Source organism: Polyodon spathula, chromosome 50, assembly GCF_017654505.1.
Source record: "Polyodon spathula isolate WHYD16114869_AA chromosome 50, ASM1765450v1, whole genome shotgun sequence".
In the NCBI taxonomy this organism is placed as follows: Eukaryota; Metazoa; Chordata; class Actinopteri; order Acipenseriformes; family Polyodontidae; genus Polyodon; species Polyodon spathula.
The window spans coordinates 460,988-484,088 of record NC_054583.1 but is presented as its reverse complement, the minus strand read 5'-3'; the positions used below and the strand labels follow the sequence as shown (position 1 = coordinate 484,088).

General features: G+C 42.1%; 1 protein-coding gene across 1 annotated transcript; it reads right to left on the bottom strand.

Annotated features, from left to right (window-relative positions):
* Positions 1–1,943: 1,943 nt before the first annotated feature.
* Positions 1,944–20,744, bottom strand: LOC121306784 (double C2-like domain-containing protein beta). Its single transcript, XM_041238711.1, has 4 exons — positions 20,725–20,744; positions 20,196–20,277; positions 2,867–2,963; positions 1,944–2,228 (listed from the first exon to the last, which is right to left on the bottom strand). Exons 1-4 carry the CDS (start codon positions 20,742–20,744, stop codon positions 2,092–2,094), a joined length of 336 nt encoding a protein of 111 aa, XP_041094645.1. The 3' UTR covers positions 1,944–2,091.
* Between the last annotated feature and the right edge of the window lie 2,357 nt (positions 20,745–23,101).

Below are 23,101 nucleotides of genomic sequence, written 5' to 3'. Positions count from 1 at the left end.
CTGCTTAGATCAGGCCATCCCTCCAAACTGGATGACCAAGCAAGGAGGAGACTGATCAGAGAGGCTACCTAGAGGCCAATGGTAACTTTGCAAGAGCTACAGACTTTTATGGCCAAGACTGGTCAAAGTGTGCATGTGACAACAATATCCCAAGCACTCCACAAATCTGGCCTGTATGGTAGGATGGCAAGAAGGAAGCCATTACTCAAGAAAGCCCACCTTGAATCCCATTTTAAGGATACCAAAAAACACTCAAGAGATTCTGTAGCCATGCGGCAAAAAGTTTTGTGGTCTGATGAAACTAAAATTGAACTTTTTGGCCTAAATGCAAAGCGTTATGTTGGCGCAAACCCAACACAGCGCATCATTGAAAGAACACCATCTACTGTAAAGCATGGTGGTGGCAGCATCATGTTATAGGGATGTTTATTGGCAGGGACTGAGGCACTTGTCAGGATAGGAAAGGAAAATGAATGGAGCAAAGTACAGAGAAGTCCTTGAGGAAAACCTGCTGCCCTCTGCAAGAAAGCTGACACTGGGACTGAAGGTCACCTTTCAGGATGACAACTACTCAAAGCACACAGCCAAAGCTACACTGGAGTGCCTAAGGAACAAAAAGGTGAATGTCCTTGAGTGGCCCAGTCAGAGCCCCGACCTAAATCCAATCAAAAATTTGTGGCATGACTTGAAGATTGCTGTCTATCAACGCTCCCCAAGGAACTTGACAGATCTTGAACAGTTTTGTAAAGAAGAATGGCCAAATATTGCCACATCTAGGTGTGCAAAGTTGGTAGAGCCCTATCCCAACAGACTCTCAGTTGTAATTTCTGCCAAAGGTGCTTCCACTCCCCCATTAACTCAGGGGGGAGGAGACTTATCCAATTAGGATTTCAGTTTTGTATTTTTAATATATATATTTTCTCAATAAAAGCTTTTTTCCCCTTAACAGTGTGGAGTATGGTGTGTAGATAAGTGGAAAAATAATCTTCATTTAAATGCATGAAATCTGTAAACATCTTTATGTACTTTGGACAGTTCCGTCAACTGTGTTTGTTTTCAAGAAAGATATCCGACTTTCTATAGGCACTGTATATATATATTATATATATATATATATATGGTTGTAAAACTAAAAAAATCTAACTTCCCAACATTTTGGTGTCAAGGGAAATTGTGACTGAAAACAAACATAGGTAACCAGACTTGCTTATTTCTGTTTACATGAATGTGTTTGTGATGTCATTTACTGCATGGTAATGATGTAATCACCTACGATTCCTTTCTATTTAACCCCTCATGCATTGTGGTATCCATTTATTTTTTTATTCTTCTGTATTGTACATTATCAAATTTTATTTCTTCTAATAATACAAATTGTAGGTCAATCATGTTAAGTAAATTGGAACTATTAGTTAATTTACTTTGTTATTTCTTATGTTTGACAGGATTCTGTATTCTTCATGGGTAATGTTGTACCTGTCTTGCCTATATATTTTATTTTGTTAGATGTATTTACTTTTTAGGCACATAGAAGCTCAGTCTTATTTAGAAGAATTAACGATTTATTATTATTATTATTATTATTATTATTATTTATTATTATTATTATTATTATTATTATTCTTATTTTACTAATAGTATATATAATTATAATACACCACCAACATTATTATTAGTCTTAAACGATAAAAATTTTTTAAGTTCACTTAATTTGTCAAGCAAGAACTCATTAGCGCTTTTATTTTATACAAATAAAAAACTGTTAAGTTTTTTTTTCAGTAACAAAGTACAGACACAAACACGTTTCAGAGAGCAATGCGCAAAGAACACCAATACAACGATACATGCAGAGAGAGAGATAGAGAGGGGAAGAGGAGAGAGAATAGAGAGAGAAGAATCCTCTCTCTTTCTCCCCAACTCCCCCCTTCCCTCCTCTCCCGGGGGGGGGAGGATGAGAGGGAGAAAGAAAGTCTTCTCAGGTTTAAAGCCCTCATTAATATCTGCCAGGCTCCCCCTTAGGCCCTCTTTCCAAACCCCTCCCCTTGTCAGCCACCCACTGATCAATAAGTGAGTAGGAGGAGGGGGGAGGAGCTAGTCATTGTAGGTAGAACCAGGCAGCTCATTGGTGAGCGTGTGCCATTGCTCCACCCTCCTATCCTTGTTCTTAAGGCATTCGAACCAGTGCTTCAGACAATCCCCTTTGGAGTTCATTCCCAGTGTGGTGCCACCTTAAACACAGACACAAACATCTCTGTGACATTCAACACAATAATGATAAGTTATGCACAGGGAGAAAAAAAATAGAAGAAACTAAGAGAGAATCAAGCAGCAGACAAGCACTTGGACTCTAATGTCTGCTGCTTGACTCTCTCAGTTTCTTCTAGTCTTTTTTTTTTATTTTTCACCCTGTGCAGTTACTAGTCTTTTGAAGTTCCAGATGAACTACCTATAATATCACAAGATCCACTCAAACAAACAAAGAAACAAAGAGAAGAAGCAGATACTTCCAACATCTCACAGCACAGACATGCACACATTAGAGCAGAAATGCATGGTTGGGAATGAAACTCCTGTTGCACAGCAGTGTGATCCATTCCTGGTTTCACTATAAGTTTAGTAAGACACACCTGAGCTTGTTACCTGTACACACTGTGGCTAATTAAGCTGGTAGTAAACCCTGGAGTGGATGAAGCTGCTGTGCAATAGGAGGCTTATTTCCATCCCTGCAATGGCTTGTCTGCTTCAATCAGTTTCTTCACCTCAGGAGTTTGTGGTAGATGAAGCATCAGAGCTGCTTGACTCTCTGTTTCTTCTAGGGTTTTTTTTCACCATGTGCAGTTTCTGGTTTTAGAGTTTTTTTCCTCACCTATGAAGTCATTGGATTTTCCCAGATCGTAATCCCACACGGTTACCTCCAGGGTCTTAGTGGAGAGCTCGCTGTGACTCGTCTCGTAGAAAAACTCCTGAGAAGACCAAACAAGAAAGAGCAAAATCATTAATAAATTGAACAAAAGTTTAGAATTCTCTCGTGTAAATTCAATAACAAATGTGTCCTCTAGTCGTTGAGGTTTTTTTTTTTGTGGTGTTACAAGGTGAGATAATGCATTGGTTAGCACTCCTTTAAAGTGAGGACCAGTGATAATGTTAATAAAGCTAATAAGAGGTAAGATAATAGATTTTAAAGATGGCACGCACTCATGTTTGAATGTGAAGTAAACTGTAGTACCGTTTTTGCCCACCAGAGTGCAGAGCAGCCCAATGGGAGGGACATTACTTTTCAATGTCAATCCAAGCAAACATGTTTTGTCTTCTCTGAAACAAACGACTGCAGAGGACTTTTTCAAGGTTCAAAAGAATTGTTTACAAAAGCTCTTCCAAAAAGAAAAAAAAAAACGCTTGTGTTGGTATGCATTTTGTTGAAATGGAAGACACGTTTAAATGACACAGCAGGCTTGTGTGTTTAGTTTTAATGTAAATCAATAGAATTGTATTTTTTGTTTGAAATCCCAGAAAACTAGCAACACTTTTTAACAATATTAATGTGTGGAATAAATTAGTGATAATACCTTGAGATATTTATATCTGCTAGGCACATGGCTTCGTTTATGGATATCCTTTTAAGGTTAACAAACAATCATAAATGTCTTATGAAGAGCTACTCGCTTTTGTAGTATTTCATTTTTCTCGTGTATATATATATATATATATATATATATATATATATATATATATATATATATATATATATATATATATATATAGTGAACGAATAGTTCACTGAGTTATAGGTATCCCAGGTATATGTGGAGATGTGATGTATATGATTGGTCAAGACACCAGGTTCAAGTGCAACAGGTTTTTAATGTTTTCATACTTAATAAGGAAAACAACCACAATAATTATCTTGTCCAGTTCACTTTAAGGTAGTTGCACAGTTCGAACCAATATCCCCAAGAATGCGCTTCCAAGGTAAGCAACAGATTTTCCAATCAGTCTTTCTTTTTCATAATCCGAAAACCAGTACAAAACATAATTGATTCCTATTGCATTCCCCAACAGAACCAGCAGGTGGCACTGTTCCTGGTTATTAGCTCACAGTTCGTAAACAATGTGTTTATAAACAATAAAGAAAGGATTTCAATAAGGTTGTCTCTGTGTGTTTTAATGGGGTTTCTTCAAAAGTTCCCTCTTCACAATAACCCCCTACTCTAAACACATGTGAGGGATAATAGCCACGTATTCTCTTTGCAAGACTTGAAACTGCCATGTTATTTCATCTGACTCTTGTTGAAGAGTGAAGGGGAAGTCTTTGGGCGGGCTGGTCTGACAATTCATTTCCTGGGTCAGGAAGTCGGTCAGCCTGGAAGAAGGCGAGACTGTTGCAGGAACGTATTGACCCGGAAGGTAAACGAGGTAGCATCTGCAGGCAATAAAGACAGCTGCAATCTCTTACCAAGGGGTCATGCATGATAGCATAAAGGGGCCGGAGAATCGTATATCTTTTCCTTCATTTGGTTTTTATGAGAGACTGGAAGGCCCGTGAGAGACACAGAGAAACAATTTGTTTTGTTTGTAATTGTTAGTAACTGTCTGTGTTTTTGAATCACCAGACAGATAACACGAATCTGGAGCTGTTGCCTTGGACCAGCACAAAACCGGATCACCACTGCACTAAAACTGTCACGAACTATAATAAATTGTTATCACCCTCTATGAGCACTACAGCACGCACCGGGACGGGTGACCGTGATTATTATTAGAGTATTATTGTGGGGCAGATAACTTGTCTTTATTATTTTGGGCTGCAATCCCTGTTTTCTGTATTCCGTGTTTTATACATTGCTGTGTATTACCGGAACTTAATATTTGGTCACCAGACTCGGATTATAAAACAAAAGAAATCTTTCCAAACCGGATTACAATTGTCTGTGATTATTCCTGCACTGCATCACCTCTGCACCTGTTCACAATCACCACCACAGAGTATCCCTGTCAAAGTAAACTAATTTTAACACATTCTTCTCTTTGTAATATACTGTATTGTATCTCCAGTAAACGCTAATTGGGTTTACATTACTAGTTTCTGTATTTTGTTCATGCGTTCTAGTCACACGCAGTGACACCTCATTTATCCGTGGACCTGTCTTCCCAAGCATGTGGATAAATGGAGCTCCACTGTATATCCTGTAATTTTATATTGTTGAAAAATAAAATACATTTGTAACTAAACAGTGAGTGTAAGAAAAGACAATTCTTCAAAATTGTTGCTCTATTAAACAATCAACTAATTCTCTGCAAACTCCACCATATACAATAAACCAACAAAATAAAGTCTCTTATTAAACCTCCAGTTCAAACTCACGGCCCTCCTTTGCTCCGTAACAATTTCCTGTTGACATCCAGAACGGTTCCAAGGTAGCAAAGAAACAAAGTCCTCTCCACTGGATCAGAATCAGTTACAATCCACACGGTTATCTGCACTCACTGCTTTGCAGGAAGCCAAACCTTATGGAACAAGGAATGTTATTTTCAACCAGCAATTCCTTATAGCAAAGATGATCTTTGATAGAACGTATGGTAACTGGTCGTGAAATTTTTTACCATATCCCAAACTTTACACTACTGCTTCAAAATATTGCTTCTAAACTGTACACCCCAATCAGACAAAAGATACTTTGGTGTGCCCCACCTAGTAAAAATTGAATGCATCAATTTTTGCAATTGCTGGAGTGTTTTCCTGTTCAACATAGCTTAAGTATTATTTCAGTACATAAAGAATACACTTTGGGTCAGGTTGCACAGTCCCCTGTATGTCTAATCGAATTGCCTGTACTTCAGGATCATCAATCCTAGCTTGCCATATTACGTGATCATCAAAAGGCATAGAAATCACATCCATCACTATCCCACATATATTGCTATCTTCCTGTGGCACATAGATCCTGGAGAGGGCGTCTCGCACCACATGTAACTTGCCTTTATGATACTTCTCTTGAATGTAAATTCCTGTAAGAGTAATTTCACCAGTGAAGATCTTGGTTTTGAATTACTAAAAACTCAGGTCAGTGACACATGATCAGTTACCATTCAACCAGTAATCCATCAACACGTGGCCTCCATTTTTCAACTGATTGTGTCCTACTAGCATAGGACCTAACCCAAGATCACTGGCATCGATATAGAGCTTAAATGGCAAATCAAAATCTGGGATAGCCAGAACTGGTTGACACATGAGTGCGGTTTTTAACTTCTCAAATACAGACTGACAAACAGCATCCTAATTCCACTGAACTCTCCTTCTAAGATTGTTCAGAGGATAAGCAATCACAGAGAAATCAGGAATGAACCGATGATACCAATCAGGGATGAACCGGCAATACCAATCAGGAATGAACCTGTGATACCAGCCCACTATACCCAGAAAGCGTCTGACGGCTTGGATATTAACTGGGCCAGGATAATCACCCATAGGCTGGGTTTTATTTGGATCAGTAAAGATACCTTGTGCTCACACCATATGTCTAGAAACTTGATGGATTCCTGAAAAAAAGTTATTTAAATTTGTCATTTATAATATTGACAACACACTGAATATTCTGAAAATTTTGCTGAGCATTTTAACACTAGCACCACCATAGCCACTTTTTGAACACATTTGCAGTTCAAATTGAAATATCTCTGCGTATGTGAATATCTCGTGCATGTCCGTTCTTAGGTGTCACTAAATATTTGAATTAAATACCCATACAGTGTTTCAGCTGCATAATTATAAAAATGAATAAGTTATAAGCACTTGCTTCTTCAACCGCCAGACCAGTAGTTTATGCAGCATATTGAAATGAATACAATATAGCCGACAATTCAGTCTGGGCTTTGTAATAAAATCTAAGTCAATGTGAAAGAATGTATTACATACTCCTGTTGAGAGCTAAAACAGTAATGAAAGTCATTCTACACATCATATATTATTATTATTATTATTATTATTATTATTATTATTATTATTATTATTATTATTATTATTATTATTATTATTTATTTTACTAGCAGTTGTCACAAAAATATACACATTGAATCACAATCCAGTGTGATATGGCTATGCTACTTTCTTTTCGTCTGCCTGTCCTCTGAATAGAGTTACCACCAATAGCTTGCCGTGCAACCCTGCACTCCACTACACTCCTCAAGCAGAACGACTGTGCCACCCTGAGTGTGTACAGGTGTAAACAAATGTACGACTGTATTTTATCAAAGGTAATATTCGTAGGTGACCTGTGGCTGTTTTTTATAATGTTTTTGACCTGGCTTTTGTTTTGTACAAGGAGTGCACCGTCAACACAATCTCTTGGAGAGACTTAATTTTGAAGCTAGACCTGGAGCTATGGCAGAAACATTCTAATAAGAGATAAGATAATAATAAGATCCAGCTGGAAAATGCCCCTCAACCTTCAACTAGAGCTGTACCCACTGGCACACAGAATAAAAGACAATGCCAGGTTGCGAAATGCAATAAAAAGAGGACTTTTGATGGCTTGTTGTGAAAAGGCAGTCTGTGGCAAACGCACTGGTACAGTTGAAAAGCATGTTTTCTGCATAGATTGTACAGAGAAAGCTGTAATATAACTCAGAACAGACTTTTGAACTTTGTTTCACTCAAAGCGCTTTCATGTTGCATAAATTATGTTAGATTTTTGTTTTATGCTATTTTTTTAATGTTATTTATGTTTTATAATTGTATATGTGCATAGAGCTTTCTAAACTTGTTTACACAGAAGTTTATTGTGTAAAATCTATTTTATTACAGCTTTTCATGTTTATGTATATGTGCTCGTTTTGAAAAAAAATAAGCAAAAAAAACATTTTCAATGTAAATACGGAGTTTCTGCTCTGAAAATGTTATGTATGATGTTCATAAAATAAAATATTCAGTTGTATCTGATTGTTTTTCATTTTCATATCAAAGCCATTTTAAAATGGAGCTGCACATTTTATGGGTGCGGCGATTGTATGTTAAGAATATATACCACAATATCAACGAACAAAAGAGAGAGCTGCTTCTGCATCCAGGGCTCAAAGAATATCACAGACATCTGCAGAGCTTTTTGAGATGTTACAGTGATAAAATAATGACTTGGATCACGTTATTGAGGAGTTTGGTGATAAAACGATTTATCAGGGAGGTGGCAAATACTGATGAAACGGATTGAAGTGCATTAGTTCATTACCAAAATTGCCACAAACTCTTGTCAACAACAAAATGAGGTGTTCAGGAATCAGTTGCTTTCTGTGAGACAGACGGGGAATGTTAACAGTGTTTCCAAGTCTCACGAGAAAAAAAAAACGCGGCACTGCTTTTCAGTTTAGAGTATGGGTGTTTATACGAATTCCAAACCCGCGACTCTCAAAAAACAAACCAAATCCTGCTTATTATAAGCGGACTTGGCAACTGTGGTTACCTCAGCCACCAGTTTCAACTGGACAGCAACGATCTGAGGAGGCGCGTGCTGTCAGAGATTATATCCTTTCTTTTGAGTTGTGTTGAATTTACTGTTGTATTAAATATTAATGATACAAACAAATAAAACACAATCAATACATTTGCAATGTAATTTGGGCTGTTTTGGGCGATCGAGCTGGCTCACATCCAGTTCACAAACTATATATATATTAAAGTGGACGGCAGACACTCATTGTCTTTGGACATAGCTGGGATAAAAAAAAAAGGACGGGAATAAATTCAGTTAGACATTTAAGCAGCTCACTTGCTCTTCGTGTTTAATTTTAGTGTAGTTTTTACAGCAAGGGTATTCTCAAACAGCTGCTTTAATACTATAACAAGGGCATAATAACGCAGTTCATGGTAGGTGGTTTTATACAGAACTAAACCCACAAGAGATATATAACATGACAGTCCAGACACAGCAAAAAACAATAATAAAAAAAAGCTGCCCTCATTATCATTAAGGTGAACTGCACCACTGCTAACGAAAAAATCACCCACTACTTTCTGCCGTCTTGGAATCCACAGTAACAACTGACCTTCTCTCTTGCAATATTTATAGTTAAGGATAAACACGTTTATTAACATTTACACGTGAAATGCGGGTTCTCATGCGAAACTGGGCGTGGATTTTCCCGTGGGTTTTGTCATTTCCACAAGTAAATGAGATTTACCCTTTCCCTCTCATTGGCCATTTTTTTTCAGCCACAAACCTGATTTACCCAACTAATTCTCCCAAAAGTACAGTCGCATCGCCATTTCACGTGTAAATTGAATCGTAAGGAAACTCCATGAATGTCGATCCAAGGGACCAGGGGTCACAAATGGAGATTAGATAAAGGGGCATTCAGAACAGAAAATAGGAGGCACTTTTTTTACACAGAGAGTTGTGGGAGTCTGGAACCAACTCCCCAGTAATGTTGTTGAAGCTGACACCCTGGGATCCTTCAAGAAGCTGCTTGATGAGATTCTGGGATCAATAAGCTACTAACAACCAAACGAGCAAGATGGGCCTAATGACATCCTCTCGTTTGTAAACTTTCTTATGTTCTTAAGTTCCCTAAAATCAATACAAAACCAGAAATTGCCATCCTTCTTTCATTTGGCTTTTTAAAAAATTTTTCGCACAGTTCTTCCTGCAAGAGTGTATAAGTAGATCTACTATCCAAAAGTGCCTGATCTACCATATACCGAATACCAACCATAATTACTAACTGCAGTAAAACACATCTAAGCATAGTAGGCTTTCTTATTTTATAATTCGCAGAATTAACAGTACCACATTTCCCTGAGATGTGGTATTTTAAGCATTTTGTACATACCGCTTGTCTTCATTTGTATTCAACCCTTGCAAACCTGTTTTTTTACTAGACTTTTCTGCCAGTACAAGTCTCTGTGTTGCACAGACCAATCCCATTCAATCTGCTCCCTCAACCTCACCAAATCAATGATGTTACTATGTTTATAACATAACTGTGAAACCAATCTAGGGTTAGCATTTTTTTTTTTTTAAATCCAAGAAACAATTTCTTGTCCCATCATTTTCGAATTGACTTTAAGACACCTCTCACACTTGATAGGCAAAATTTCTAAAATTTTTTGTTTCTGTGTATATGCTCTCTAAATCAACCTCTTTATTATAGATCACAGATAAAAAGGCTTCTAAAAACTTATTTAACCCTTTGCGGTCCATTTATTCAGTGCTTGTCAGGTGCGTCAGGTCCAATTTATTTTCACACGTGCTGTTTATTTTACATGCGCTGTTTAAAAAAATTTTTTCAGAGTAAAATGGGTTTAAAAGGCACTGATTCGCAGAAGTACAATCAGTACTGCATCTCCAGCCAAGCCCCTCCCCTTGTTCGCAGTATTTGTCACATACCTCTTTATAGATGTGCATACTGATAAATCCTCTCCTGATCACTCGTTTTATCACCAAATTCCTCAATAAGAAATGGGATCACCAGCGCCTCCTGGACTCAGCCCAGAAGAGGTACTGCAGAAGGGTACTGCAGTTTCGTATTTTTTTATTTTATTTTTTTTTTTGGAGTGAGGAAGAGGAAGGAAGGATGGGAGGAAAGAAGAAGAGCTGCAAGAAGCAGCAGCTGCAGCAACCGCAGCATCAGAAGAGGTTACCACCTGGGCTCGAGCAGGAAGAATGGAGGGCTGAAGGGGCCCCCATGTGCGGAGCCTGTGGTGAGTTTGGGCACGTTTGGGAGGACTGCCCCTATGGTGAGGACTATGAGGAGGCCTGGAACCAGGGCCTGGTTGGGGATGCGGCAGAGTGGTTCTGGGCAAGAGACCACACTCAGCCAACGCCCAAGAATGAGGATCCTGAACAACCACAGCCCAAGCCTGCCCCCTCCCTCTAGAAGAATACCTGCTGGTTCTGCCACCTCTACCAAGTGGAGGAGCCTGAACGTCCTGTGCCTGAGTGGGAGGATCCTGAACGTCCTGCGCCTGAGTGGGAGGAGCCCAAGCGTCCACAGCCCAAGAAGGGGGAGCCGGTGAGTCCACAGCCCAGGTACTTACCAGCAGAGGGAGAATGTCTGCTGGTTCCACCTCCACCTCCACCTCAATGGGAGGACTGCTTGTCACTCCCACCTACACCAGCAGAGGGAGAATACCTGCTGGTTCCATCCCTGTGGGAGGACTGCGTGCTGCTTCCACCTCCACCAGCAGACAGAGAATACCTGCTGGTGGCAACTCCACCTCAATGGGAAGACTGCATGTCTCTCCCACCACCACCAGCAGCCCCTGCATAGGTTGCTGAGGGAAGCATAGGGGAAAAATGCCCAGCCGCAGTGGCTGCGAAGAGGGCCAAACCCAACACCACAGCTAGGCTTGGCTCTCCACCCACCATCGCCTCCCGAGGGTCTGCTGCTTCCCTGCCTTGCACTGCCCAAGGATGCTATGTCCGCATTGCCTGGGACTGCCCGTCACTTCGCATCGCCTGGGGCTGCCTGTCCTTCTGCTTTGCCTGGGGCTTCTTCTCTCTATCTTTTATCCACTGAGGGTCCCGCTTCACCTGGGGGTCGCTGAGGGTCCTGCTTCACCTCGCCTGGGGTCGCCGAGGGTCCCACTTCGTCTGGGGTCGCCGAGGGTCCCGCTTCGCCTTGGGTCGCCGATGGTCCCGCATTGCCTGGGGTCGCCGATGGTCCCGCTTCTCCTGGGGTTGCCTATCTCTCCTCTCCTTCGCCTGGGGCCGCTGCCAGCTCTGCTTCGCCTGGGTCTGCTGCTGGCACTGCTTCGCCTGGGGCCGCTGCCTGGCTTGCACCACCTGGAGCCAGTACTAGTCCTGCAGGACCGCAGGAAGCACTGGGGCCGGCACCTTGGAAAAGGGGGCTGCCGGCTGCAAAGAAGGGGGTGGAGGTCAGGAGACCAGCTCACCCAGCCGCACTTTCGCGGCAGGAGGAACAGTGGCTGAAGCCCCGGAAGAGGGAGCTGCCAGCAACGAAGGAGTGGGGAGAGAAGGACCTCCCACCTTGGCCGTCACAATCGACACCTTGCTCCCCCTCTTCTGGGACATTGAGACTGAGGGGTGGCCATTGGGGCCATGTGTGCTTCGCACAATAAGGGGGATATATAGCAGGGTGGTAAGAAAGCCCTGCTGTTTAATCGTATTGTTTATTTTTAGAATGGGGTCTCCCCCTCCTCCCCTATGTTATTTTGCATTTGTTTATTGTATTGTGTTTTATTTTGTTTATAGATGACAGCGAACCACCGTTTATTTATTATTTTATGACGGCGTAGCTGTGTTTTAGTTTTGTTATTGTTTTGCAGCGTGGATGGGAAGCACAATATCCACAATATAAAACCCGTGCAGAAGGTGGCCATCTCCCGAATTAATTAAGTGATTAATTTGTAGCTAATCGGGAGATAGTCACCTGCATAATAACTGCAGCTCTCTGCACTCCTGGTGGCTGTACGGACAAGCGAGGAGAAAATAAATTAAAAACTACTTGGATCCTATTTGTTATTATTGTGTTTGTGATTTATTTTTGTTTAAATCTTTTATTTTCCTCTGTGAGCAGTGTTTATTGTTGTTTAAATATTTAATTTAATTTTGTGTTAAAAATAAAGTGGTGCATGTTCCACTGCACTGTACCCGTCTGTGTTCAACTGCTTCTTCTAGTCTCACGTCATCGCAAAGCCATTTCCTGAAACAGGCTGTGTGACGCATTTCTTCTTGAAATCTTTTGCACAGTTGAAGTGGTTGATCTGACACTTGGCAGATCTTATCAGCATCAAAACCTGCTTGCAAAGCAGAAGTTGATGTGATACAATTCAATAGTAAAATGGCTGCCGCAAATTTCACCGAAAAGCGCCCTTAACAGCAGACTGCTTTTATTTGAAAACAGTCTGATCAACAGACTCCTAACCTGGTAGGCATCGTTCCGGTGAAAGTGGAATACAAATGTGTTAAAATGGTTATGTTTCGTGAAACAATATGGCTGCCACTCCTACATTTTCTTCTTATATTTAAAACTGCTTCAGTTTAAAAATGGTTCACTTGAGACACTCCAAACTTGAAAACCATCGTGCCTGTGTTGGTAAAATTTACATTTTCACAAATGGCATTTGTGCGTTAAACAAGATGGCCGTCTGCTGCATTTTTGGAAAAAAAAACTTTCAAAATCATCTTCTGTGGAACTGTTGAAGTTGCTGATTTTAAACTTGGCACATTGAGAAAACTAAACACGCTTAGACGGGTATTGATACTGGGGCTTGGGAGCTGTAAAAATGCCTGGCAGTTCTAGTTATTATTATTATTATTATTATTATTATTATTATTATTATTAATATTATGAATAGCAATTGCCATTAAATAGGCGGCTGTGGACGAAATCCGATCTTGTACTCCTGTTTTCTCATTTTGACAGGAATTAACCCTTTATGAATATGAATGTCTCCAAAGAGTTCAGCATCTTTTATTCTGTTGAATAAAAGAACAGACTTACACCAAGGCATGTCTGTCTTGTAGCGTCTTCCTGACTGACCTAAAAGAGTTTGATTTATGACACCTGTATTTGGTCATGTGGCTTGGTGAGGGAAGCCTGTGTCAATTAACCTATTAGCAAATGAGATAACTATGAAATTACTCAGTTGGTTACATTATATTCTATAATAGAACATTTAAACCCATGAAATAAATCACAGTACAATAGCAGTAAGCTTTTACTTAAAAACATGTAATACACTTCATAGTAACTGTTACGAGATAGATATATATATATATATATATATATATATACACACATACACACACACACACACACACACACACACACAGCTATCTGTCTGTCTGTCTGTGTCTCTATCAGTGTATGTGTGTCTGTGTCTCTATCAGTGTCTGTCTGTGTCTCTATCAGTGTCTGCGTGTGTCTATATCAGTGCCTGTGTGTGTCTATCTCTGTCAGTGTCTGTGTGTCTGTGTCTCTATCAGTGTCTGTGTGTCTGTGTCTCTATCAGTGTGTCTGTCTGTGTCTCTATCAGTGCCTGTGTGTCTGTGTCTCAATCAGTGTCTGCGTGTGTCTATATCTGTGCCTGTGTGTGTCTATCTCTGTCAGTGTCTGTGTTTGCATGTCTCTATCAGTGTCTGTGTGTCTGTGTCTCTATCAGTGTCTGTGTGTGTGTGTCTATCAGTGTCTGTGTGTCTGTGTCTCTATCAGTGTCTGTGTGTGCGTGTCTATCAGTGTATGTGTGTCTGTGTCTCTATCAGTGTCTGTGTGTCTGTGTCTGTATCTATCAGTGTCTGTGTGTCTGTGTCTATCAGTGTCTGTGTGTCTGTGTCTCTATCAGTGTCTGTGTGTGTCTCTATCAGTGCCTGTGTGTCTGTGTCTCTATCAGTGTCTGTGTGTGTCTCTATCAGTGTCTGTGTGTCTGTGTCTCTATCAGTGTCTGTATCAGTGTCTGTGTCTATCAGTGTCTGTGTGTGTGTGTCTCTATCAGTGTCTGTGTCTCTATCAGTGTGTGTCTCTATCAGTGTCTGTGTGTCTGTGTCTCTATCAGTGTCTGTGTGTCTGTCTCTATCAGTGCCTGTGTGTGTCTGTCTCTGTCAGTGTCTGTGTCTCTATCAGTGTCTGTGTGTCTGTGTCTCTATCAGTGTCTGTCTGTGTCTCTATCAGTGCCTGTGTGTCTGTGTCTCTATCAGTGTCTGTCTGTGTCTCTATCAGTCTCTATCAGTGCCTGTGTGTCTGTGTCTCTATCAGTGTCTGTCTGTGTCTCTATCAGTGTCTATCAGTGTCCTGTGTGTCTGTGTCTCTATCAGTGTCTGTGTGTCTGTGTCTCTATCAGTGTCTGTGTGTCTGTGTCTATCAGTGTCTGTGTGTCTGTGTCTCTATCAGTGTCTGTGTGTCAGTGTCTGTGTGTGTGTGTCTCTATCTGTGTGTGTGTGTGTCTATATCAGTCTCTGTCAGTGTCTGTGTGTGTCTCTATCAGTGTCTGTGTGTCTGTGTCTCTATCAGTGTCTGTCAGTGACACTTGGTGATATAGTCGTCAGACAAGACACAGTCACAGACACATAGTCACGACACACACAGACACAGTCTCTAATCAGTGACTGTCTGTGTCCTATATCAGTCACATGTCCTGTCAGTCACCATCATAGTCACAGAGTGTGTCATCAGATAGTCCCTGTGAACACACAGACAGTGTCACAGTCCAGACACAGAGTCTAGTCAGGGTTCACACTACACAGTGTGTGTCTAGTCTCTATATCATGGACACACCTGTCTGTGTCACAGTCAGCAGTGAAGTCACAGTGGGTGACTACTACAGTGCACAGTGTCTGTCAGTAGTCACTGTCACACAACAGACACAGTGATAGTCAGTCAACAGATATACCAGAGATAGTCTAACGGACACTAGTCACACAGATAGTCAGTCCAGTGTCACGACATTACGTGTGTCTGCGGTTCTATCAGATATAGTCTGTGACCAGTGTCTGTGTGTCTGTGTCTCTATCAGGGTCTGTGTGTGTGTCTCTGTGTGTGTGTGTGTGTCTGTGTGTGTCTATATCAGTGCCTGTGTGTGTCTGTCTCTGTCAGTGTCTGTCTCTATCTGTGTCTCTATCAGTGTCTGTGTGTGTGTGTCTCTATCAGTGTCTGTGTGTCTGTGTCTCTATCAGTGTCTGTGTGTGTCTCTATCAGTGCCTGTCTATGTCTGTGTGTCTCTATCAGTGTCTGCCTGTGTGTGTGTCTCTGTCAGTATCAGTGTGTCTGTGTCTCTATCAGTGTCTGTGTGTCTGTGTCTCTATCAGTGTCTGCGTGTGTCTATATCAGTGCCTGTGTGTGTCTATCTCTGTCAGTGTCTGTTTGTCTGTGTCTATCAGTGTGTGTGTCTGTGTCTCTATCAGTCTCTGTCAGTGCCTGTGTGTCTGTGTCTCTATCAGTGTCTGTGTGTCTGTGTCTCTATATCAGTGCCTGTGTGTGTGTCTATCAGTGTCTGTGTGTGTCTATATCAGTATCTCTGTCAGTGTCTGTGTCTCTATCAGTGTCTGTGTGTCTGTGTCTCTATCAGTGTCTGTGTGTCTGTGTCTCTATCAGTGTCAGTGTGTGTCTGTGTCTCTATCAGTGTCTGTGTGTGTCTGTCTCTGTCAGTGTCTGTGTGTGTCTCTGTCAGTGCCTGTGTGTCTGTGTCTCTATCAGTGTCTGTGTGTCTGTGTCTCTATCAGTGTCTCTGTCTGTGTCTCTATCAGTGTGTGTCTGTGTCTCTATCAGTGTCTGTGTGTCTGTGTCTCTATCAGTGTCTGTGTGTGTCTCTATCAGTGTCTGTGTCTATCAGTGTCTGTCTGTGTCTATCAGTGTCTGTGTGTGTGTCTATCAGTGTATGTGTGTCGTGTCTCTATCAGTGTCTGTGTGTGTCTCTATCAGTGCCTCTGTGTGTCTATCAGTGCCTGTGTGTGTCTCTATCAGTGTGTGTGTGTGTCTCTCTGTCAGTGTGTGTGTCTGTGTCTCTATCAGTGTCTGTGTGTCTGTGTCTCTATCAGTGTCTGTCTGTGTCTCTATCAGTGCCTGTGTGTCTGTGTCTCTATCAGTGTGTGTGTCTCTATCAGTGTCTGTGTGTCTGTGTCTATCAGTGTCTGTGTGTGTGTGTCTCTATCAGTGTCTGTGTGTCTGTGTCTCTATCAGTGTCTGTGTGTGCCTGTGTGTCTGTGTCTCAATCAGTGTCTGCGTGTGTCTATCAGTGCCTGTGTGTGTGTGTCTCTATCAGTGTCTGTGTGTCTGTGTCTCTATCAGTGCCTGTGTGTCTGTGTCTCTGTCAGTGTCTGTGTGTGTCTGTGTCTCTATCAGTGTCTGTGTGTCTGTCTCTATCAGTGTCTGTGTGTGCGTGTCTATCAGTGTCTGTGTGTCTGTGTCTCTATCAGTGTCTGTCTGTGTCTCTATCAGTGTCTGTGTGTCTGTGTCTATCAGTGTCTGTGTGTCTGTGTCTCTATCAGTGTCTGTGTGTCTGTGTCTCTATCAGTGTCTGTCTGTGTCTCTATCAGTGCCTGTGTGTCTGTGTCTCTATCAGTGTCTGTGTGTGCGTGTCTATCAGTGTCTGTGTGTCTGTGTCTCTATCAGTGTCTGTGTGTGTCTATATCAGTGCCTGTGTGTGTCTATCTCTGTCAGTGTCTGTGTGTCTGTGTCTATCAGTGTCTGTGTGTCTGTGTCTCTATCAGTGTCTGTGTGTGTGTGCCTGTGTCTCTATCAGTGTCTGTGTGTGCCTATCTCTGTCCTGTGTGTGTCTGTGTCTCTATCAGTGTCTGTGTGTGTCTGTATCTGTCAGTGTGTGTGTCTGTGTCTCTATCAGTGTCTCTATCAGTGTGTGTGTGTGTCTGTGTGTCTGTGTGTCTCTATCAGTGTCTGTGTGTCTGTGTCTCTATCAGTGTCTGTGTCTCTATCAGTGTCTGTGTGTGCGTGTCTATCAGTGTATGTGTGTCTGTGTCTCTATCAGTGTCTGTGTGTGTGTCTCTATCAGTGTCTGTGTGTGTCTGTGTGTCTCTATCAGTGTCTCTGTGTGTCTGTGTCTCTATCAGTGTCTGTCTGTGTCTCTATCAGTGCCTGTGTGTCTGTGTCTCTATCAGTGTCTGTGTGTGTGTGTCTATCAGTGTCTGTGTGTCTGTGTCTCTATCAGTGTCTGTCTGTGTGTGCGTGTCTGTCAGTGTCTGTGTGTCTGTGTCTCTATCAGTGTCTGTGTGTGTCTGTGTGTCTCTGTCAGTGTCTGTGTGTCTGTGTCTCTATCAGTGTCTGTGTGTCTGTGTCTCTATCAGTGTCTGTGTGTCTGTGTCTCTATCAGTGTCTGTCTGTGTCTCTATCAGTGCCTGTGTGTCTGTGTCTCTATCAGTGTCTGCGTGTGTCTATATCAGTGCCTGTGTGTGTCTATCTCTGTCAGTGTCTGTGTGTCTGTGTCTCTATCAGTGTCTGTGTGTGTGTCTCTATCAGTGTCTGTGTGTCTGTGTCTCTATCAGTGTCTGTGTGTGTCTATCAGTGTCTGTGTGTGTGTGTGTCTATCAGTGTCTGTGTGTCTGTGTCTCTATCAGTGTCTGTGTGTGTGTGTCTATCAGTGTCTGTGTGTCTGTGTCTCTATCAGTGTCTGTCTGTGTCTCTATCAGTGCCTGTGTGTCTGTGTCTCTATCAGTGTCTGTGTGTGTCTATATCAGTGCCTGTGTGTGTCTATCTCTGTCAGTGTCTGTGTGTCTGTGTCTCTATCAGTGTCTGTGTGTCTGTGTCTCTATCAGTGTCTGTCTCTATCAGTGTCTGTGTGTCTGTGTCTCTATCAGTGTCTGTCTGTGTGTGTGTGTGTCTGTCTCTGTCAGTGCTGTGTGTCTGTGTCTCTGTCAGTGTCTGTGTGTGTCTCTATCAGTGTCTGTCTGTGTCTCTATCAGTGTGTGTGTGTGTCTCTATCAGTGTCTGTGTGTCTGTGTCTCTATCAGTGTCTGTGTGTGTCTCTATCAGTGTCTGTGTGTCTGTGTCTCTGTCAGTGTCTGTGTGTGTGTCTATCAGTGTCTGTGTGTCTGTGTCTCTATCAGTGTCTGTGTGTGTCTCTATCAGTGCCTGTGTGTGTCTGTCTCTGTCAGTGTCTGTGTGTCTGTGTCTCTATCAGTGTCTGTGTGTCTGTGTCTCTATCAGTGTCTGTGTGTCTGTGTCTCTATCAGTGTCTGTGTGTCTGTGTCTCTATCAGTGTCTGCGTGTGTCTATATCAGTGCCTGTGTGTGTCTGTGTCTCTGTCAGTGTCTGTGTGTCTGTGTCTCTATCAGTGTGTGTGTCTGTGTCAGTGTGTCTCTATCAGTGTCTGTGTGTCTGTGTCTCTATCAGTGCCTGTGTGTCTGTGTCTCTATCAGTGTCTGTGTGTGCGTGTCTATCAGTGTATGTGTGTCTGTGTCTCTATCAGTGTCTGTGTGTGAGTGTCTATCAGTGTCTGTGTGTCTGTGTCTCTATCAGTGTCTGCGTGTGTCTATATCAGTGCCTGTGTGTGTCTATCTCTGTCAGTGTCTGTGTGTCTGTGTCTATCAGTGTCTGTGTGTCTGTGTCTCTATCAGTGTCTGTCTGTGTCTCTATCAGTGTCTGTGTGTGTGTCTATCAGTGTCTGTGTGTGTCTGTATATCAGTGCCTGTGTGTGTCTATCTCTGTCAGTGTCTGTGTGTCTGTGTCTATCAGTGTCTGTGTGTCTGTGTCTCTATCAGTGTCTGTGTCTGTGTCTCTATCAGTGTCTGTGTGTCTGTGTCTCTATCAGTGTCTGCGTGTGTCTATATCAGTGCCTGTGTGTGTCTATCTCTGTCAGTGTCTGTGTGTCTGTGTCTATCAGTGTCTGTGTGTCTGTGTCAGTCTATCTGTGTCTGTGTGTGCGTGTCTGTCAGTGTCTGTGTGTCTGTGTCTCTATCAGTGTCTGTGTGTCTGTGTCTCTATCAGTGTCTGTGTGTCTGTGTCTCTATCAGTGTCTGTGTGTGCGTGTCTATCAGTGTCTGTGTGTCTGTGTCTCTATCAGTGTCTGTGTGTGTGTCTCTATCAGTGTCTGTGTGTCTGTGTCTCTCAGTGTCTGTGTGTCTGTGTCTCTATCAGTGTCTGTCAGTGTCTGTGTCTCTATCAGTGTCTGTGTGTGCGTGTCTGTCAGTGTCTGTGTGTCTGTGTCTATCAGTGTCTGTGTGTGTGTCTATCAGTCTGTGTGTCTGTGTCTCTATCAGTGTGTGTGTCTGTGTGTCTGTCAGTGTGTCTGTGTCTCTATCAGTGTCTGTGTGTCTGTGTCTCTATCAGTGTCTGTGTGTCTGTGTGTCTGTCAGTGTCTGTGTGTCTGTGTCTCTATCAGTGTCTGTGTGTGCGTGTCTGTCAGTGTCTGTGTGTCTGTGTCTCTATCAGTGTCTGTGTGTGCGTGTCTGTCAGTGTCTGTGTGTCTGTGTCTCTGTCAGTGTCTGTGTGTCTGTGTCTGTCAGTGTCTGTGTGTCTGTGTCTGTCTGTGTCTATGTGTCTGTGTCTCTGTCAGTGTCTGTGTGTCTGTGTCTCTATCAGTGTCTGTGTGTGCGTGTCTGTCAGTGTCTGTGTGTCTGTGTCTCTATCAGTGTCTGTGTGTGCGTGTCTGTCAGTGTCTGTGTGTCTGTGTCTCTATCAGTGTCTGTGTGTGCGTGTCTGTGTGTCTCTATCAGTGTCTGTCTGTGTCTGTGTCTCTATCAGTGTCTGTGTGTGCGTGTCTGTCAGTGTCTGTGTGTCTGCTTGTTTCTCACCTCGTTGAATTCCGGGTTGAGAGTTTTCTTCTTCACGATGGTTTTGTGTTTGGATTTCTTGTGAACGTCGGGTTTCAGGTACCTGAAAAAAAAACAGAAATCAGAAAAGAATAGAGAAACAAAGAGACACACACACTGATAAAGACAGACAGACAGACACACACACTGATAGAGACAGAGAGACAGAGACACATACACACTGATAGAGACAGACACACACCGATAGAGACAGAGAGACAGACAGAGACAGACACACACTGATAGAAACAGAGCAACAGAAACACACACACACACACACTGATAGAGACAGAGACACACACACTGATAGAGACAGAGAGACAGAGACACATGCACACTGATAGAGACAGTGACAGAAACACACACACTGATAGAGATAGAGACACAGACACTGACAGAGAAAGAGACACACACACTGATAGACAGAGAGACAAGACACAAACACACTGATTGAAATAGATAGACAAAGACACACACACTGATATGGACAGAGACAGGCAGACAGACAGACAGACAGACACTGTGTTTCATCCCCAGTCAGAGAAGCCGTTGACGTCCATGGCTGCCAGGTGAGCACAGCGCAGGATCCCCACGAGAAGACCTCCCCTTCCCGAGAGGAACTGCAAAGACAGGAGCAGCCTGCCCCGCTCCTCCAGGGGGCGCTGCTCCTCCCGCTCCACCTGACAGAGATGAGAGGAGAGAGGAGAGTGTAAGGAGATTTTTGTCACATTCCTTATAAAAATGAATTATTATAAAGACTTCTCTTTATATTTCTGGAAAAGAATGTCTGTACCTCGGTCTAACATAAAACACACTTGACCGTAGACACCCTCAGGACTCTCTCAACATTCACACCAGTCAGTGTCAGTAACACTAACTCCTCTACCACTAACGGACATTACCATATATTTATATAAATATCTATCAAGTTACCATGGCGTGGGTTCAAAGTAACTTTGAAACTTTGTCGTGTAACAAACGGTCTGTACTGAGAAGACAGTAACGGTCACAACGGGTGGTGTATTACCACGGTGGGACACTGCTCCACCCTGTGCAGGGAAACACCCTTTGTGTGTGTGTATATATATATATAAAAAGTATTTGCACCTGTGACAAAATGCCCGCCCCCCTGTGTGTATTTTCTGTTATATGTTGCATGTTGTGTGTTAATGTTGGTGTATAGTCACTGGTACACGGGATATAAACGGGTCTGTATAACACAAGTGTTTAAAATGTATATTTGTATTTAGGCACGAGGATTGCACAGCACTTCACGAGCAAGTAAAAAGTAATAATATGTGAGCACGGGGAATTGCACTTTATTAATTCACGTGCAGTTGTACCGCCACTCCAATTGAATGACTGATTAGCAGTCGAGTCTTGGTACAGTTTTGGTACCACCGTTCATTTTCTGTTATGTTTATTTATTAAATGCTCAGCTCAACTCAGCCCCCTGTCTGATTTTCTGCATTTTTGCACATTTTTCACGTTGAATTTGGTCAGATCTTTTTGTGGGTTGTAATAGTATATAGAGGGAGTCTGGGAGAAAAAATGACACCAACGTTTGGTGCTTCTTCATGTGTTTGGTGTGCAGGGTAATCAAACATGCAATCTTCAGGTGTGAAAAAGTTATTGACCCCCCTAGTTAACTCAACACAATTAAAGGATAATTAGGGTCAGCTGTTTGAATACTTTAGTTAACAATCAGGCCTGATTTGGGCCAGCCCTATATAAATCTGACTAACTTTGGCCCTTACCATCAGAGTGAAGTTGTCAGCACACAGGTTCTAGAGGCACATCATGGCACGATCAAAATAAATTCCTGAAGACCTCTGGAAAAAAAGTTGTTAATGCCTACCAGTCTGGAAAAAAGGTTACAAAACCATGTCTAAGGATCTGGGGCTCCACCAAACCACAGTAAGAGTCATATTGTCCAAATGGAGAAAGTTTGGGACGGTAGTGAATCTTCCCAGGAGTGGCCGTCCTGCCAAAATCTCTCCAAGAGCAAGGCGTAAAATCATCCAGGAAGTCACAAAGAACCCTAGAACAACATCCAGGGATCTGCAGGCCTCTCTCACCTAGGCTAAGGTCAGTGTTCATGACTCCACCATCAGAAACACACTGGGCAAAAACGGGATTTATTTCAATTTCATCCGAAACACCCAAGCAAGTCTACATCAGAATGGCTGGAGAACAAGAAATTTAAAGTTTTGGAATGGCCTAGTCAAAGTCCAGACCTAAACCCCATTGAGATGTTGTGGCAGGACCTGAAGTTCTGCATAAAGGAGTGAGTCAAAATTCCTCCACGGCGCTGTGTGAGACTGATCAATGACTACAGGAAGCGTTTGGTTGCAGTTATTGCTGCTAAAGGTGGAGTAACCAGTTATTGGGTCTAAGGGGGCGATTACTCTTTCACACAGGGGCACTGGGTGTTGCACAACTTTCTTTAGTAAATAAATGAAATAGGTATCAAAATTTTGTGTTATTTGTTCACTCAGGTATTAGATTTTGGTTGAAGATCTGATAACATCCAGTGTCAAAAATATGCAAAAATGCAGAAAATCATGCAGGGGGAAATGCTTTTTCACAACACTGTGTGTGTGTGTGTGTGTGTATATATATATATATATATATATATATATATATATATATATATATATATATATATATATATATATATATAGACTGTGTACGCTAATATTATGATTAATATATATTATGTATATTATATTATAGATTTATGACTGTGAAGAGCCAGTGTTTGTTATGTATTGTGGTTTGGCAGGAAAGTGAGGTGCCGTCCGTCATTATCTGTTATTGTTTTGTATTGTTTTAAATACATTGTGAGGATATGTGACTGTCAGATACTGATTATTTAACCAGCTGAC